Source organism: Catharus ustulatus, chromosome 22, assembly GCF_009819885.2.
Source record: "Catharus ustulatus isolate bCatUst1 chromosome 22, bCatUst1.pri.v2, whole genome shotgun sequence".
Taxonomy (NCBI): domain Eukaryota; kingdom Metazoa; phylum Chordata; class Aves; order Passeriformes; family Turdidae; genus Catharus; species Catharus ustulatus.
This window is the reverse complement of record NC_046242.1, coordinates 2,803,900-2,823,690: the sequence shown is the minus strand read 5'-3', so window position 1 is coordinate 2,823,690 and position 19,791 is coordinate 2,803,900. Positions and strand designations below refer to the sequence as shown.

The 19,791-nt window shown below is 46.7% G+C and overlaps 1 protein-coding gene across 1 annotated transcript in view; it reads left to right on the top strand.

Moving 5' to 3' along the window:
- The first annotated feature begins 1,789 nt into the window (after nt 1-1,789).
- YPEL2 (yippee like 2) overlaps nt 1,790-19,791 on the top strand; it is a 31,806-nt gene continuing 13,804 nt past the window's right edge. Inside the window, exons 1-2 of the mRNA XM_033078094.2 lie at nt 1,790-1,852; nt 12,542-12,855. Of these exons, the coding sequence (XP_032933985.1) occupies nt 12,739-12,855 (117 nt within the window). The 5' untranslated portion in view covers nt 1,790-1,852; nt 12,542-12,738. The remainder of the gene's footprint in view (nt 1,853-12,541; nt 12,856-19,791) is intronic.

Here is a 19,791-nt window from a genome sequence, read left to right as displayed (position 1 = left end):
GGGTGTGTTTAATAGCTGCTAACTACCCTGGTGCTTGAGTCTTTTGTACCAGGAGAGAAAAAAATGTCATTTAGCATTGAAAATCTGGTTGTGGAATTCCTCACCCAGCCAGCAGCTGGTTCAGTAATGGGATCAGAGGGGTGGGCTTGGCTTGTGTGGAAGGAAAATAACAAATTGCCTTGTGCTAGAAATTGTTTTACCCACAAAAATTATCACAATTAATAGAAATATTGCCTTATTATTCAATGTATTTAACATTTGAACCAGAATATTGCTTTTATTACCAATTAAGGAGTTCTGCAGTAAAATACCATTAAGAATTTGCTTTAGCAAGTGAGTGTTAGAACAAGAATAATCTCTTAAAGCAAATATATTTCAGCTCTGAAGAGGGAGAACTTTAATTCATGGATGTGACAAAGGGCCAGATAGGAAAATACTAATTAAAATTTTTAATATTGGAAATGTCCAGGGCCAGGTTGGAGCAATCTGGGATAATGGAAGAGTCCCTGGAAGGTCCCTTCCACCCCAAACCATTCTGGGATTATTAAACCTGTACTTTATACACTGAATTATTGTTATTAGGGAATAAAAACGTGCAGGGAGAAGCCTTCAAATGAGCTGCTGGGTTAATTACAGAGCTTGGAGGGGATGGCATTAATTGGGGTGTGCTGGGGGTGTGAGCACAGCTGCAGCTGCTGGGGTACAAAACTGCCAAAATCTCTGCTGGAAAAATCCCTGGCAAGGGCTGGGATGGAGATTTCCAGGAGAAATGTGGAATATCCTCATTTCTGCAATGAGCCCTGGGGTGGGGGGGAGAAACTGGGTTGGTACTGGTGGATTTTGGGGTAAATAATGGTGAATTTTGGGGTTAGTACTGGTGGATTTAGGGATGAATATTGGTGGATTTTGGGGTTTATACTACTGAATTTTGGGGTTAATAATGGTGGATTTTGGGGTTAGTACTGGTGAATTTTAGAGATGAATACTGGTGGATTTTGGGGTTTTTACTAGTGAATTTTGGGGCTTAATAGTGGTGGATTTTGGGGTTAATAAGGGTGAACTTAGAGATGAATACTGGTGAATTTTAGGGTTAATAGAGGTGGATTTGGGGGTTTATACTAGTTAATTTTGGGGGTTAATAGTGGTGGATTTGGGGGTTAATGTTAGTGAATTTTGGGGTTAATAATGGTGGATTTTGGGGTTAGTACTGGTGAATTTAGAGGTGAATACTAGTTAATTTTGGGGTAAGTAGTGGTGGATTTTGGGGTTAATATTAGTGAATTTTGTGTCTATGCTCTGCCGCGGCTCCCCCACCCCCGGCGCCAACCCCGCGCACCAGACACCGCTAATTAGGCACCCTTCATTAACGCGTGCTAATTACCTGCAGGGGAAAGACGGAAACACCGCACACACCATGGGACAGTGACCCCGGCGCCCCTTTTCCCTGCTCCGTGACCCTAAAACCGGGACCCCCGGGCCCCGCGCACCCTGCGCGCATCCCCGCGGGCGGGCGCGGCCCCTTTAAGAGCCGCGCCGCGTTTGTTGTGCGGCCGCGCGAGCCGCGCTCCCATTGGCTGCGGCCGCTGCGTGCGGACCCGGCGGTGCGCGCGGGAGGGGCGGGAGCGCCGCGCTCTGAATGGCTCGGTAAAAATGGGCTGCGGCCGGCAGCAGCCAATCAGCGGCGTGTTGCTATGTGCCGGCGGGCGCTGATTGGTTAGAGGAGGTGTCGCTCAGCGCCGGCAGTGTATAAGGGGAGGGAAGCAGGCGGCGGGCGGGGGAGGCGCTGCGGGGTCTGTGCGCGTCGGCGGCCGCCGCGCTCGGTCCGCGCCGGGACGCGCTCGGTGCGGCCGCGGTGAGTGAGGGCGGCACGGAGAGCGTGAGGGCGTGAGGGGCGAGCGGCCGCCGAGGAGAAACGTCCCGGGCCGCGCGCGGCGGGGCCGGGGCTGGGCGGCCGCGCGCAGCTGCGCCACAGCCGCGTCCGTGTCCGTGTGTCCCCGTGTCCCCCCCTCCACTCGCCCTGCGGCCGCGCGGATCCGGGGGAGCATCCCCGGGGGGCTCCGGCAGGGCCGGGAGAGGAGGTGGGGGAGCCCCCGGTGCTGGCGGTGGGAGAGCCGGGCTGGGCGAGCGGCGGCCTTTGTGTGCGCGGCCGGGCGAGGGGATGGAGGCGGGGGGCAACAGGTCCGGCCGTGAGGGGTGCGGTGGCACCGAGGGACCGCCGCTGGTCGGAACGAGGAGCAGCAGAGCTGGTCCTTCCTCGCTGCCCATCCCATAACCTGACCCCGCAGGTGTGCGGGGGGCTCGGGCAGTGACCCCGCGGAGCTGCAGCATCTTCCCCCGGGCTCCGGGGCCGCGGCTCCGCTCGGCAGCAGCGCTGCGAGTCCCTGGAGCCCCGGCCGTGCCCGGGCTAAAGCGCTGCCACCCTGCCCGGGGGGGCACCGGGATTGCGGGTACCCTGGGGATGTCCCTCCCAGGGCACTGCTGGAGCCCCGAAAGCGGCCCTGGGCTAACTCAGCTGCTGCTCCGTGCTGTTGTTGTTTGATAAGGGCTGGAGCTTCCTCTTCTGCAGAGCTCCGCCGAGGGCCGGGGCTCGGGGCGGAATGGTAACGGGGTTCTGCATCTCCATAGAAACTTCTGGGTGTGAGCCAGAAAAGCCTGAGAAGTTGGAGGTGATAGAATAGCCATGGGTCTGCAGCTTTAGGTTTTAATGCTGATTTTTGAAGTCGAGCTGGTTTGAAACGTGAGGAAAAAAAAAAAAAAAAAAGAGTGGGATCGTTGCCCTTTTACCCTACAATTTACTGGAGTGGCCGTGTCCTCACCTTTTTTGTGTCTTAGAAAACAGCCAGAGGAAGGCTTGTCAGACCAGTGTTCCTGGCGTGCAGCTGGGCAAGGGCGGGACAGGCACAACACCTGCCTTCCTTCCTTCCCCCTTTGCCTTCCTTCTCTGCCTTCCTCCCCTGCCTTCCTCAGGGCCGGCTCCCTGCTCCAGATAAGGATTTTTCCTAATGCGTTTACGGTTACTTAAAGCCGGGCAGTGCAGGGAGGCCTGTGCTGAGTGAGAGGCTTGTAAACAAGCAGATACTGAGGGAGCTTGCCTTGTAATCCGTGAGAGGATTCTGCCTGGAAAGGATGTGTTTTGTGACTTCATCCTCGCTGAGCACTCCCACTGATGTTGTTCAAGATCTCATCGTGTTGGATCCACGCCTCTGGTTCCTTGTAAACATTGTTTGCAGTGTAATAGCGCTGCTGGAACAGGGAATTGGGATGTTCTTCTCTCCCTAAGTCCCTGGTTCTTGTTTCCTGTGCTTCAAAGCTGAGGTTGGGAATGCTGTAGGGAGGGCAGAGGTGTTTTCATCTGATGGAGATGTCAAGTGCTTCTGTTATTTATTTACTATTTTAGTTTTCTTTGCAGGTGTCTCTTTCCCAGTGCCAGGATTGGAATAACTGGCAAAACAGTCCTTGAGCTACCTCGTGTCCTCTGGATCCATAGATTCTGAATAAATTATTTCCTTTCCTTGCTGCTTGGTGTGTGCAGTTGAGTCAGGGTTGTGTTGGAGAGCACAGCATCCCTACCTGTAAATCCACATTCCCTCAAAGGCTCCTTGACTCATGGATTGAATACCTGTTGCTGAGAGAGAATTTAATTAAGGAACTGGTCACTCTGGTGTAGGTCCTGGCTGCCAGTTTAGAAAGTTGGGACCTCCTTCATCTGGTGTGGTACTACAAAAGCATTGCAGGGATTGCAGAGGAGTAAAAAACCATTTATTTCTTGTTCTTGCATCACAGCCTTGCCTTTGCCTGTGTGTGTGGAAGAAGGGACACCAATAAAGCCAGGCTTTCATGGGCTTTGGTCATTAACTAGCTTGAGCTTAAGCAGAGTCTTCATTAGAGGTCAGCTGTGGAGTGCTGGAGTACAGAGTGGAGTCAGGAATGGGGAAATTGAGAGTTCAGTTCCCTGGGCTGTTCTGAAGCTGATCAAGATGTAGCAGGGTGTGTTTATTGCTTGGAAACCAGGATACACAAGCTGCCTTTTCCCACTCCTCTAAGTTGGTCCTTCAGGATGTTCCCTGTTTTCTGTGCCTGGTTATTTGCAGGTCTTGTCTTTTGGATCCAATCACAGTAAGTAATGGCTCAGGACAGGTTTCCTTTTCCTTCCAGAAGCCAAAGGGAGTCCATGGAATAGAGGGACTATTTTAACTCAAAAGATTTTTTATTTCTTAATAGAAATCTTTACCTGGTAATTCAGTGTCTATTGGCCGTGTGATGCTGATTGAGAATATGGATTTCTTATATTTTGTCTTTTTGGGGAGAATAAAAATACAGTTTTCCAGGAGTGCAGTGCCCTGCACCTGAATCCTGTTCCCTGTAGATCCCATTGATCCCTGATTTTCTATCCCTGAATTTTGGCAGTGGGTGATCTCCCAGTCTGGTTTCTGCCGTGTCATTTTGCCTTTTCGTCCCCGTTTGTCAGGATCTGTGGCCATCCTGCAGCACATAAGCTGAGTGTTCTTGATTCTTCTCCTTCTCTGCCACCCTTTAGTGGACAGAAATGTTTCCCAGCCCTGCCTGGAGCATTTCCACCCTCTGCTGTGGGATGTGCTGGCCATCGGGAGCAGCTCCCTCTCCGGAAGCGTCACTGGACTGGCCAAGCCACTTAAGGCTGCAGGAAATAACATAATTAATGAGACTTAGTTCTCCCACATCTTGTACCTGACAATCTCAAGTCACTTGACAATGCTAATTAAAGCTAATCACGCTCCTCTGTTTTTAGTAAATAGCTATTATCCCTGCTTCACTCTTGCTTTAACAAATGATAGTGCCAGGCACTGTGAGTCACTGGAGTTATGGGAATGCACCTGGCAGAGCTGCCTTCCTGTCTCACCTACAGGTCCACCTAGAGATTGGGTTTTTACACCTGCTCAGGTGCTGGAGAATGGTAAAATGTGAGATGTTTTGCTGACTCACAAAAATACATCACTTTCAGACTTTTTTTTCACTGCTGTCGTGACTTGTACAGAACGAAACTCCTGCAGTCGAGCAAAGGCTACTGAAAGTTCCTAAAGCTGAGGATGCTTTGAATTTGCCCTTCAGAGAAGTTTTTGATCTGCTGAGAGGGAAGGCAGAGTGGTGTCACTTCTCCTGTTTCACATTGGCACCACGAGGACAAAATGTAAAGTGGTGTGACCTGGGCATCCGCAAGAAACCTCTGAGGTTTCACTGATGAAATATGGCTGGAGCAAGATGTTACTAAAAACAGACTGTCCAGCATCACAAACAAAACAAAATAAAAAAGATTGGGTTAATGATTAACTGTGGGGAAATCAGAAATCTTCGTGAGAGTCCCAGGAACTCCCAGCTCAAACATGCGTCAGCTCTGTCACGGCTGGGCAGGGTGAGTCAGTTCACCTGCCTTGGCAGCCTGGAGAGGATATCCAGGAGGAACTGATGACAAAACCTGCCAAGGTAACAGCTGACTCGACCTTCTTAAACTGGATTCAGTTATAAAGTATCTGTCATGTGAAGATCCAAGCTCTAAATCTTCACCTGACTTTGCCCCTCTGACACACAGCACTGCTGAAGGGAACTGAGAAGGGTTGGAGTGCCAGAGTTTGTCCCCTGTTAATGCAGGAGCTGTTGCATTAAAAATGTTTCTGGCAGAGATGGGTCAGAATTCACCACCTTACCCTCAGCTGTACTCAGGAAAGAACCAGATGTAGCAGGGTAGAAAATAAAGTTGCTGCCTGTCCTGTGACAGATGAGCTGCTGGGCAGAGCAAGGCTGGGTTAAAGAACCCTCTGAGCTGAGCAGGTGGGGTTTGTGGGCAGGTGCAAACTTGGAAATTTGGCAAGGGGAGCTTGTAGTAGTGAGTCATGACAGGCAGCTCTAGCAGACCCTTCTTTAATGCCCTGAAGGATATTGGAATGATCCTTGCAATAGATAAATGTTCTCACTGTGTGCCCTGGCTTTATCAGGGAGAAACGGGTGATCCATCCAGCAGCCCCAGGTAATTGAATCCTGGTCATACCTCCGTGTGCCAGAGAGGGAGATAATAAAGTGATCTGAGGAACACCACAGCAAATGCACTGATAGGAGATTTATTTGGACAGCCAGACTGTTCTGCAATTAAAGCAAATCAAGATGAGAAGTGGGGATGATGAAAAGCGTTTCCATTTTGTCAGTAAATGATCAGTTGGATGGGAAGAGCTTTTCCTTGCTGCCTTTAGCTCAGGTTGGTGCTTGAACAGCAAGACAGGGGTCTTGTTTCATTTTGTAGAACACCGTGTCTGTGTGATAATGGCAGAGCCCTTCTGGAGCTCCAAATGTGACCTTCACCTTGCACATGGCTTTGTCCAGCACCAGGAGGGGTCTGAAACCAGGAGCTGCAGCTCAGCTGATTCAGCTCCAGGACTCCTACCCCTTCCTGGTGCTGTGCAAAACGTACAGGAGGAAATGGAGTCACTTGTGTGTAAAATTAGCCCAGCTTGCAGCTTTTATTTGTGGCACGAGTGGGATTTGCTGGTGGGAGCAGCCAGAACTGTGTGGCTCCTCCGGGCACCTTTCCCTGCTGTGTTTGGTGCCTCTGGAGTGGCCTCTGCTGGAATTGGGCCCTGGATTTGGCTGGAGGGAGCTGAAGGTGGGCAGCTCACAGCTGTAATCTCGCCCTGCTGCTCCTTATCAGCAGCTCAGGCTCTTCTGCATTGCAAAGATATCGCTGCCAGGCAACTCGGAGAGTGGGAAGAGAATTCAGCCAGAGGTGTCACTCATTGCCTGGAGAGGCTGAATCCTGCAGTCCCTGCTCTGTGCTCTCAGAGACAGGTCTGGAAAAAGTAATAAATTATAATCTTCCAGTAATACCTTTAAATAAAAAAAGGTTTAAGGAAACTTTCTGTAATAATCTGTTGAGCCAGGTGATGTCTGTCCTAGCTTGTCCTGTGCCTTTTTGAGATGAAATTGGAAAGGTTTTGATTCAAATATCCAGAATTGTTTCCTTTCCCTCCTTCCCAGTGCTGTGTGCTGGTGTTTTGGGTTCTGGGGAGAGGTGAGTGAGCAGTTCTGACACTGAATGGTCCAAGCCCAGCCTTAGGCTGTAAAGAAACTCAGAAAATTCTCATTGTCACCTGCTCTCTGTAGTCAGGAACCAGAAAGAAGCACCTCTGCACCATCTTCACTGAATTATTTTAACCTGCTCTTCCCCTTTCCAGCTGGCTGAGTGCTGTAATTCACACAGGGATGCCTGCAGGAGCATTTTGGACCTGCTCCTTGCATTGAGAACCTGAAAATGCACTGGTGTGGGTTATTGAAATAAATGAAACTTTTAAATTTGATTTAATCTCCAAATTGACAGAACCTAAATCAACTATGTAAAGAACAATTTAAAAATATTTTTAATATTAATAGGTTTAATGGATTTTTACTGGGTTACAGTGACAAAGCTACAAAATTCTAACCTGAAGTGAGTTTTAAGTTTGTTCCTTTTAAGTTTCAACTCACTTTCCTTTAGAGGAAACATCAGAGACAGGGGCGTTTGTTGTGGGCTGCTCTATCTATTTTTGACCAGCAGAATAGTGATAGACATAGAGTGATGATCTTAAAGAGGGGAAAAAAAAAAGAAGTCAACAAACCTCAGGCTTGAAAAGGTGATGAATAAACCGTGCTGGTGGGGCTGCTGCTGTCCTGCTGGGTTTTTCTGGCTGTGCAATGTGGAGCAGGGCAGGTGCAGCAGGGCTGGCACCCTGCCCGTGTGCTTCCCTGGCTAGAGAGGCTGGGATTGCCTCCTCTGCAGCCATTCCCGAGGCCCTCTAGTGGTTTCCTGGCAGGTGTCTGGAATGCTCTTTGCATCAGCATCACCTCCATCCATCCCTCCCTCCCCTTCTCCCCAAAACCATCAAGTGCTTCCTCACAGCGATGAAGAGATGAAGTCACTTGCTAGGAGACACCCAGAGGAGGAAAAGGGCTTCAATATTATTATTTATGTTCTAATTGTGTCCATGCAGGTGATTAAACTCAGTGCAGAGGGTTCCTGCTGGCTGTTCTCCAGATTTTCTCATGTTCTTTTCCTCCTGGCAGGGTTTGGAGGATGAGGTGTTGGGGAAGGACACTCAGTGGTGTTGCTGAGCTCTTTGCAGTGTCACCTTAGGCAGGGTTGGAAATTGGTGCATCTCAGAAACTTGATGCTGAAGGAGTGAAGCACACTGTGTTCACCCATCTGCTGTTTGAGCTCCTTTCTTGGCTTTCCCTTGTGTTGTTCCCTGCTTAAATTCAGGATGCTCATCCTTCCTCCCAGGTACATCCCACCCTCCCACCTTCAGGCAATCTGGTTCATCCTCCCCAGAGCTGTGCATCTCCAGAGCTGCCCCAAACCAGGATATTCTGTCACCATCAGAGGATAAAATGTTCCTTCAGCAGTGCCAGGTGTCTCTGAGGGACCAACCCCTGATACTCTGGAAACTTCTATTCCATAGGGAAGCAGAACATCAAACCCCAACTCCAATTAGAGCTCAGCCTTCCTCCTTCAAGCTGCATTAAGGAATATTCAGGCAGTTTTTGTGGCTTTACTTACCTTGAGAATTTTCTTGGAATCCTGCTCAGAGCCTGGAGCAACCCAGAAAATTTTCCAAATCCAATTCCTCTTGTGCTTTCCTTGGGAATCAGCACATCTCAAACTCTTCCTATATTAATGAGAACCAAAGGAGAAAGGTTGGGTTTCCAAATATCTGGATTATTTCAGAGCTGCTGCAAACAGCTTTCTGTAGCATTTTCTATATTCCAATAAGTACTTCACAGGCTGAAGTTTATCTTTAAAACTGAATAATCCATAAAACAAACTCTCAGACCCAACAAACCTGTTGTTTGTCCTGCCACAGTGAACATTTGCATCTGAGCTGCATTGCAAATGGATTTTATTCAGAATTAGGCTGGTGTGTGATGGTTTTGTTCTCTGGCATATGGACTTGTACATGCACTGGTCTTGTCTGGCAAGTGCTTGGCACAGACTTCCTCCCTTTTTTTTTGTGTTTCCTGAACTGCTGACAGCTTCATGTGGAAAGTGGGTGTTGGACACCCACAGGTGGAGGGTGGATTGTGAACCAAAAATTTGCCCAAATGGCAAAAAGTGCGCGGTGGTTTTTCCATCAGGAAGCTGCTCTGAACTCAGCAGGATGGAGCAGGACAGCCCAACACACCCAGTGCAGGCAAGCAAAACATTCAGCTGATTCTCTCTCTGATAACCCACAATAAATGATGGTGGAAGCTTTTTTTTTTTTGGAAATCCTTTTGTCTAAAGCAGCTTTCTGACTTGTTGTGGATTAATTAATAGACATAAATTTCTCTTCCATTGAATTGAGTGAGTGCATCCCAGAGATAAATTTCTCTTGAATGAGAAAAGAAAAATAATGGATGATGTTGCTGGTGACAGATACTCATCTCTCTGACAGTGCTAGCCATGATGATAAAGTGAATAAACCTTCTTTTGTTCTGTTTTAAAGTGAGTGGAATGACTCCACTGCTGCCCAGTGCTGATGAACATGAACTCATCAATCTGAAAACCAGAGGCACAGCCCAAATTCATCCTCATGCCTTTGTTCTGCAGCAGAACAAATGCACTGTTAGCTGGTAATTGTCTCTTAATTCAAATGTAGTTGTCATTAGGACATGAAAAATCCAAAGGGTTGGGTTTTGCATTGCTGGGAGCCACTGAATACTTTTCAAAATGATATTTAGGAAAGAAATTGGTCCTTATAAGCTGCTGGCTGTGCTTGTAGAATGTCAGAATGCATTTCCTGTAGGTTTTTCCTCCTCTCCCACACTTTGATGAGGACAGAGCTCTTGGTAGACAATGCACATGTGATCAGACTGTGTGAAAGTGGTGTCTTGATAAATTACAGCTGCCACAACCGAGCTTATCTGAAGGTTTTATTCAAGGCATTTTCTTAACAAGGCTTCCCACCAAGATCTTGGCTCACAAATCTTTATTCTCTGCCCTGCCTGAAGCAGAGAGATGGAGTTTGCCTTCTCAGCACAGCCCTGAGAACAGGAATTGCAGTTCCTCTGATACCATCTCGCCTGAATATTTTTTTTTTGTCTGCTTTTAAAAGGTCAAATGCTTTTTGCTGATGTTCAGTGTGTTATGAGGTCAAATAAATGAATGCTCATGAGCTGCTTTTGCAGAAAGCTGTGTGCAGCAGATAATTCCTGTGTGTGTTCATTGCTCTGTCAGATAAATGCAGCTGTGGTGTTTCCTGGTTTATTCATTGTTCTGGAGCATTGATGCTTAGCAGGTCTGGACAGAGGGGTCAGCAAGCAACAAATTAAAGGATTTGCTGTGATATTATTCTGGTTGGGGTTTATTTATCTCTGCACTGGGCTCTGGGGGTGCCTGTGGATGCATTTCTCCAGCTGATCAGGAAAGGAAAGCTTGGAAGTGGTAAAAGTGGTGATTGGTTATTTGACTGATCCATGCTGAAGTGGAGGTGAGAGGGGATTGCACCATTTCATAACAAATAAGTGTCAGGTTTAGACACAGTGTGGGTATCTCATCCAGGAATCAGGTAAAGTGACTGCCAGTCCTTCCTTGTGCTTTCCTCCTGGAGGATCCCAAGGGAATTTGTCTCCAGATTCTTGGGATCCAGTTGCATTTGGCCCCAGGAAAGGCACACTTGGTCTCCTGCTTCCCCTGGAGGCTCACAGATTGCAGGATCCCTTAGGGCAGGGATAAAACTCATCAGCTGCTCACTCAGGGCCCTGGAATTTGGGGGTGGTTTTGTATCAGCTGAAAATGAGGATTCTGCTTTGGTTTACATCTGGTTTCTGCCCTGGTACAAATTTAGGGTGCAATCCTTGAGTGTTTCTCACCTTGGATGGGAAAACAATGCTGACTAATGCAAAACTCAGTTGTGACAAAATTCTGGTGCACACAGAACTGGGGCAGGACACAGGCAAAGACTGATTTATCTTCCTTCTCTGATGAGTGTAAAAGGCAAATCTTGCTGAAATCAGAGCTGCAGCTGTGGAGCAAACAGTGCCCTGGCCAGGTAAATTCCTGGTAAAATCCCATCTGGACTGGACAAGAGAGGGGTGAATTCCTCACAGATGAACCTTCTGTGTCAGGATGGATTCTGCTTAGCTGTGGCTGTGATTTTAATTGGAAAAGGTTAATCTGATTAGTTGGTATTTGCAAAAAGCTTTAGGAATGAGCAGTGCTGTGGAAGTGCTGACTGTTATGATAGATATGCTTTATCAGCAGTTTGCCTGATGAGCAAGATGCTTTTTTCCCATTTGACAGGCAGGGAGCTGCCTCCTGGAGAGCAGAAGAAAAATATTTCAGAAAAAAAAAAGGGGAAAAATGGGTATTCTGTTGTTTTACTGAGCTGTTGAGCACTGTGTGTAGTCATGGTCACTCTGGTACCAGACACAGGGAGAGGGAGCAGGGAGGGACAGGAATGGCTTCACACTGATACAGAGGAGGTTTAGGGCAGGTATCACCAAAAAATCCTTCCCTGCCCATGGCTTGGATACCTTGGATCTGGGGAAGGTGCTGGAGGCAGGGTTTTCATGGATACCTAAGATGTTATTCCTTGTTTTTCTTTATTTTGAGGCTGGGTGGTAGTGGGGAAATTGGTGTTGTTCCATGTTTGACACACAAAGTGCAGGCTCAGAAACTGAACAGAATCTGTTTTATGGAAAGGAAAATCCTCCTGGGAGGAGCAGGCAGAGTTTGTGATTAATTTGTAGAGCGTGCATGCACGCCATAGATCTGAGAGGGAGGGGAGCTCCTTCCTTTGTGCTTTTCCATCCTCAAAAGGAACACTTGTAGCTGCTAAGACTTTTATAGGTGTGGGATCTGAAAACTCCATTTCTGCCAGCGAAAAGAGACCCAGACTTGAGCTGCCTTGCAGGTGCTGTCAGATGATGTCAGAGTGTAAAATGGTGTTCCCATCCTGAATAGGGTTTTTAACTGTCTCTTGCTATCAGGAGTAGTCTTCAGAGGCTGTGCCTTGCTTTGGCTGCTGTCAGATGTTCAGATTAAAAAAAAAATAAAATACTGGAGTGCAGTTTATAGAGTAGCTTCTACCTTTGAGCTTTCAGGGAGTTACAAAGGAGAGTGTAATGAAGGAATGCTGCATTTCCCATGTGGAAAGTAGGGCAGAATGGAGAGAAAAACTGGTTTGGTGACTCATGGCCTTACCTGGTGGCTCAGAAAATTCAGTTCCAGCTCAGATTTTTCCCATGGGGTGTCCCAGCAGTGAGTCAGCCAGGGGACAGCAGGGCTGGCTCTGCTCCCCACTTTCTCTCTGGCTGGCAGAGCCTGGAGTGATGCCGAGTTCCCCAGAGGGGTTTGAGAGACCAGGCTGGATGGGAATCATCATCTTCACTCCTCTGCAGTCATTTAGTCATTTCCAGAGCCATGAAGTGGAGATAACAGCAGGGAGGTGTGAGAGCAGCCAGCAAGTGAATCAAGTGCTCCTAAATCCAGCCCTAAATCCCTACGGGACCGGCGCAGCGCTGTCACCTCTGCAAACTGAGTATTCTGTGTTTTCCCCCACAGGTTTCTGTGAAATCCTCTTCTTGCTGTGCCCACATCTCTTCCTCTGGAGCATCACCAGCGTGTGGAGCCTGCCCCACACACCCCTCCCCTGCCAAACCACGGCCTTTACCTGCGTGTTCCGGTGTTTCCCGTGCGACCCGTCCTGCGGGAGCGCCTCCTGGGCCACCCCCGACTTCAGCCAGCGCTCAGTGGCTCCAATGGTGAAGATGACAAGGTCCAAGACTTTCCAGGCATATCTGCCTTCGTGCCACAGGACCTACAGCTGCATTCACTGCAGGGCTCACCTGGCCAACCACGATGAGCTCATTTCCAAGGTAGGCGCTCCCCTGGAGCAGGCGGTTCTCTCACGTTGCACATCAGTGGCTTTGGAAGTGCTTGGCCTTCTGCAGCTGCTTTTTTTCCTTGGAAAATGGGTTCTCAGCACAAAGGATCTGTATTTATGAGCTGCTGGTTTTGTTTGAGCTGCTTGGGGTCTTCACCATCCTCACAAGTGCAGGGGGTGGTGCTGATCTCTTCACTCTCATGAGCTGAGTCAGCGGAGGTTTAGTTGGATGTCAGAGAAGGTTTTCACCCCCAGCCCTCTGGAAAGGCTTGGTCACAGCACCAAGTCTGTCTGCATTCAAGAAGCATTTGGACAAAGCTCTGAGGCACAGGGTGGGATTGTTGGGGTGTCCTACGCTGGACTCAGTAACCCTGATGAGTCCTTTCCAAATCTTGAGGGGTGCTAGGATAAACTAAATAAAAGCTCAGTAAATGTTGTGATGCAGGAGGAGCAGCCCAGTAAGAGGAGCTCATTCTGAAGTGGGAAAACTAAACTTTCCCAGTGGCTGCTGGAGCCTGCAGTGCTGGCTGTGGTCAAGGCTCGAGTTCCCAGGTCTCGGCTGCCTTGGAATAACTGTTCCGTAAAGTTTATTCAGCTTATAAAATCTGTGTTCAGAAAAAACAGGCACAGCCAGAGATTTATGAGCTGAGCTGAGCTGAGTGGAAATGGTGCTGTGAGCTCTGTGTGTGCAGCTTGAATAGTTCAGCTTCTTGGAGCAGCCTGGAAAGGCTGGGATCACCAGGGATAGAGGAGCCGTGCCCCTTGGAAAAGGGTTTGAAATGTAAATGGAGCAGCATCTGTGCCCTGGAGGTGAAATTGTGTCACCTTTTGGGCCAGCTGGGTGACTCCAGGCTCCTGTGCCCACTTAAAATGGGGCAGTGACTCCCTGGATTTTCATTTGGTGCCCTGGATTTTGTGTTGGGACACAGAAGGTGCTTTACTGGACGAGGAGGGAGGTTTGTTTTACTTGCTGTTTTTACAGCAGATTAGAGTTTGTGCTCTGCTTTTGTTTCTTGACACAGCTGGTCCCCAGCCAGGCACAAACAAGGCTGTACATTCCCAGTGCTTTCACCTTTGATGCTTCCTTCCCCTCCTTGTTCCATGTCCATGCTCCAATGCAGCCAGCTCTGCAGGTTAAGTAGCTTCCAGCAGGGCAATGCCAGCTCTGCCAACTGCTTGGAATTTGAGCTTCTAGCCCAAGGCAGGCAGAAACTGCCCAGGAATGCTGACTGCCAAAATATGGACAGCAGAGGGAAAAGAGGGAAGCACAATGTGACTTTTGGAACTGTTAACTCCAGTGTGCTCTGGGATCTGCTGCTTCTAAAAGTTCTTCTACACCAAGGTGTAAATTAATAGTTGGGATTCCATCATGGAATTTGAATGCAAAGGGTTTGGGGTTTCAGGGTTTGTTTCTCAGGGTTGTAAACATGAATAAAAACACATTCTTTGTATAATTGGAAACTTTATAAAAGTAGTTGTGCAATCGTGGCTTGTACAAGTGGCTGTTTGACAGAACAGAAGGGCAGTCCCTGCCTCAAGGGGCTTCCAATGTGGAGGAACTTTCCCAGGCAAACTTAAATTCTGGCTTTTTTATCTGTTGGAGTTCCGTTGAAGGCTTTGGGGAGATGTTTCAGTTCTTCCATCACAGCCTTATGGTCACATCCCTGTTTCCCACATGGAAACGTGGCAGAGCAAAAGGGAGGGACCAGGATGGAAAAGAGAATGGGAGATTCTGCAAAAAACTCAGCCCTTCAGCACCAGTGTTAACTCTGCCTTCAAAGTGTTTTTACCAGCACCAGGTATCCAAAACCCTTTGACAAATATTCCTTGGCAGGGCAGTTTTTGCTCCCTTCTCTACTTCAGGAAAACGTTGTGCTTTAAAAGGGGTAGATTGTTTCTCAATAAACCACTGCTATTTAAAGAAAACAATCGATGCTGAGGCTTTTAAGAAAATCCAAAGCTGTTCCATGAAGCCAGTTACCAAAATGTTGCTTACTTGGCCTTTTATCTCCTGCAGCCTGAGGGAGAAAGTGGTTTAGTGTGTCTGATTTTGTAACAAGATCTAAATTGTAGGTTGGACTGTCTGGCCAAGAAAGGCCTTATTGACTTAGGAAATATTAAGGTGATCAGATAAATTGGGTGGAGTGAGTAGTTTTCCTTTCTGTGTTCCTTTGGTGTCTGGCTTAGCATGAGTGGAGGTTCTTGTTCCCTTGGAGCAATGCATCATTTAAAAGGCTGTGCCAAATTTAGTACATACTCTTGTTTCACTGCTTTTTCCAGTGCATAAGTGGGCTGAGACTTTGGGAACTCAACCCTGCCCTGCAACAGATTCCTGTGTGACCTTGAGGAAGTCACTGGATGTCTTTGTTCCTGCTTTTCCCCACCTGAAATCCTGCTGCTTTGTCCAGTCTGCTTGGAAGATTTTGGAGCAGGTCCTGTCTGCTCCTCCAAATTAGTACAGGGTGTCCCAATCTTCTTGGATTTTAATGTAAAAACAAAATCACCGTGCCAGGCAACCGTACTTAAAAAGCATATTTCAATGCCAAAAAAAAAGTGAAAAGTACTTTTTGTTACAGGCACAACATCCCATGGTTTCTAGAATGTTTAAGAAAAATATATATTCCATAATCAATGTCTCCAGGAAGGAGACACAGGAGTTTTCCTTGACAAATGTGCTTTTTACATCATTTTCTGGTGGGGCCTGAGGGGAACAGCCAACAAAATACACATTTAACAAGGTAAAGTTAAAAAAAAAAAAGTCTCAAACTGGCAGGAGTGATGCAGATTTCTACTCTGTGCTATTCCAACTCCTCCTGTTGGAATCCACATGTACTGAGTGCCCTTACAGGAGGATGGGAACAGGAGCAGAAAGATCCAGGCCAAAGATGCCACTTGAGTGTCTTGGGTGCTGATTTTTTGTGCTTTGTGAGCAGCAATTCAGCAGAAACGTCCCTGATTATGGAAATATGTGCAGAATGTCTTGTGGGCGTCCTGCAGTTTCATTTTTTTTTCCCCCTGAATTACTGTGATCCAACTGCTAAACATTACTCAGTGATGTATCCTCTGAAGTTAGCCCGAGGCTTGCTGGGGAAATTTAATGTTTTCCTTTGATGTCTGCATGGAACCTCAGTGAACATGAATGGGAAATTCTTCAGCACAAAAGGCTGCAGCTCCTCCAGCAATGAGAATTTAGGAAAAATCAAGGATTCTGTCTGCCTGACTTTCTCATTTGGGGCTGGCTTGTTAATGAGGGAGCACTTAGAAGCTCTTTTTCATCTTCCCAGTCGGGAGCTGGGAGGTTTATCAGGAAAATTCCCTCCCAGTCTTTGTGGCTTCTCTCTTTCCTGGTGCTTCAGCAGCTCCTGGGGAGATTTATGGCTCGCTGAAAGCATCAAACTTTGCTCCATGTTGAAACTGGAGGATCTGAAAAGGATTTGAGGCTTTGGATGAATTCAGCTGATGCTCCACATGCAGGTGAAAGCAGCAGCAATTTTTGGGTTTTTTGGTTTGGCTCTTTGCTGTTTTTTTTTATTTTTCTTCCTTTCATGTGGACAAGGCAGTGTTTAATGTTCTTTAGGGTTTTACTTCTCAAGAAGCAGCTGATATTTATAGTTCAGTTCACTTTGAAGATGTGAAGTTATTTGCTGGGTGGGGGCAATGTGCACACAAGGTAGAACAATAAATTTTAAATTGCAGCTTGGTAATCTTGAATCTAATGGAAAAAGAGGCATTTAATAAATGTCCAAGACATGTCTGATGAAAATCCTGCATTTCCATCATTGGAAAAACCAGGGTATGAGGTGAGATGGATATTCCCTTCTCAAGGGTAAAGTTCTTATTTTTCATTACACAGGTTTTATTCTTGCTTTAAAGTAGATCTTGTTCCTTCCCAAATATGAATTTAAATTTCCAGCTCCACAGTAATGAACTCTTAAGGCCAGGAGGAGCCATCACATCATCACACCTGACCTGCTCTGGGGCCTTTCACCAGGATTGCAGCACTTCTTTCAGGAAAAGCATTTACTCTCCATTTGAGGACTTCAGGATGGGAAATTCACTGCTCCCTTTGGTCATTTTTTTCCCAGTGGTTAATCATCCTTACTATTAAAAATCAGAGACTTTGAATTTAGATTTGTCTGACTTGTGCTTCCTGTCATTGGCCATTGTTTTATTTCTTTTGTTCATAAAATGCATCTCCAGTCCCTTCTCTTCTCCCTCTAAAAGGTCACAGTAACCAAAGTCACTACTGAGCACTTTTTGGACAGACTAAAGAGATTCAGCTCTGTCACGGTGCAATCTGATTTTTTCCAGTTTCACATAATTTTTGTGGGTCTGTTCTGCATTTTTAGCATTTCAATATCTTTTTAAGGGATGGAAACAGAGCTGCTGTCATTGTTAGAGCCTCAGACTCTGCAGCAGCATCTTTCCAGCTCCCACATTTCAGAATTGTATCAGTCTCACTGCCTCAGCACTGCACAGAAATCTTCTGTTCATTTATTTGCTGTGAGCTCTTCATGCACCAGATTTATCAATTTTATGCACATTTCTAGAGGCTGTCCAGTAGCTTTTGGATCCTTCTTTCCAGCTCTTGTTCCCTAATGAATTTACCACTTCCAGGCATTATTCAGAGCTTGCTCTTAATTGCAAGTATTAGAGTTCAAGCAGTAAGTGATAAACAGCAAAGCAGCTCCGGGAAAAGTCATTAAGAGTTTTTTAGCTCCTCATTTCACTGCTGTGAACGTGAGAGGGGGAAGGCACTTTGTAATTCTTGGCTTCCATGAAGTTTAAAATTGAATGCAGGTCGAGAGGATCTCAGTGCTCAGTAGAACAATGTGTCATCAAAGCTGTTCAATTTTCCTTTTCCTCCAGCGTTTCAGCAGGAGATGCAGCCTCTTAAAAATAAAAAATTCGACTTTCCAGACAAATCCATCCTCAAAACCCTTTCCAGGCAGGTTGGTGTTTGCAGGGAGGAGAGCAGAGGGTCTGAGGTTGTTATTTGAGTCCCTCAGCTCCGTGTTTGGGAGGGAATAAACAAACAACTGAGTGCCCTTTGCAGGGAAAAAGTCAGGATGTGAAATCCGAGCTGGGTAATGAGAATTTGTGGTGCCCATTCCATAATGCAGCCACTTAAATTAGATCCTTCTGTCCTGTGGAATTGCTTCCTCTGGGGTTTACCCTACAAGTGTTCCCTCAGATCCTGCTGTCCATAATGAGATTGCAGAGAGTCAGGATCAGGTTGTTTTATTTAGTCAGGATATGGTTGTTTAACAGAACAAGCCCAAGGTAATTTGTACCTCCTTGCATAATTGTGTTTATACAGCAATTAACTGCTGTGTGATTTTTTAAAAATATTTCATTCTGTTCCAAAAAAAAAAAAAAAGAAGGAAAAAGGTAATAAATCACAAGAGTTTAAAATTCCCTGTCAAGGAGGAGGAACAAGGTAAAAATGGATTTTTCTAATCCATCACTTTCTTCATGGAAACAGCTCTCCTTTCATCTGCTGCTTCCTCTGCCTTAGAATTGATGACCTGGGCATAAATAAAATATTGTTCCCATTTATTATCCAGGGAGCTGCCAGGGACAAAGGACAGTTGAATCATCAGAGTTTTTTTGCTGCAACAACTGGAGCTCAGAGCTGGTGAGGTCTGAGCCCTCCTGGGAGTTTGAGCTGTTGGCCCTTGCAGCTGGAAAAGGAGGGAATTCCAGCAGAATCCAGGCCTTGCTCCTGGGAATTGCCCTTGCAGGTGTGTGGTTTTAATCTGATTTATCCTTGTAGGAACAGCACAGAGCTCTGGTTGAATCTGTAATTTAATCACACAAAAATATGGGGGCAATACAGGTTTTTTTTTTTTCCCACCTGCTGCCTTTGGGGAGAAGACCCTGAGGAGTGTCTGAAGATAATTTCTATTTTAGAGTAGCAGGAAATGCAGGCTGAGCTGTTGTGTCTGGCAGCCAGCAGCACATCCCTGCAGGAATCTGTGCTCTGCTGTTCTCCTCATCCAGCAGGACTGGAATGGGCAAGGATTGAAGCTCAGGCAGACAAGGAAACTGCACCCAGAGTCTCTCATAAAATGCACAGTGGGAATCACAGCTGTGAGGATAAAGTAGCAATAACAAAGGTAAAAACTGAGGTTGGATACCTGGAACTGGGAGATTTCCAGTGATCCCTTTTCAACCACAGAAAAAAAATGAGTTAAAATCTGATTCCAGCTCAGCTCTGAGGACACATCCTCAGTAATAAAATAAATTTCACTACCAAAACTTCATTTGACAAGACACAGCTATTGAGAATTTATTATTGGATTAATAAATGACTGATAATTTCAATAAATGGTGAAATCCTGAGCCATGAGGTGTTTGCTGAGTTCATCTCCCTGCAGTGGATTTTCCCCAGGGACTCAGGGGAGCTGTGCCCTGGACATTTCTGCTTTTGCTGAGAAGCAAGTGTGCCCTGAGTGTCAGCATTGCTGCTATTATGGGCTGCATTAATGGCAAACAGGGCTCCACTGATAGGTGGACACTCACTATTATGCTGCTAATTAAATAACTTGTTGCATTAGCAGTTCCCATCTTCCATCCCAGCTCTGTGTTTATCTCCAAAACCCATGCTGCAGCAATAATTAATGTGGAAATAAAGGGCTTTATTCTCCCCCTGCCACTGGTTTTTTTTAAGTGACTGCATTGTTGGATGCTTTGAGCCTGCAGGAAAACAGCAGCACTCAAAAGTGGGGGATAAAACCCACAGCAAAAATTACATTTTTCATCCCTGTGTACTCAGAAAAAGCTTCATTGTCACCTTCTGTGGTTTTTCACAGTAAATAACAAAATTTTCTCCATATTGCCCCTCTGCATGCCAAGGTAAATGGTGATTGAGGTGCCAAACTCATCCCAAGCCCCAGCTCTGGGAATGCTGGTGGGAATGAGGCCC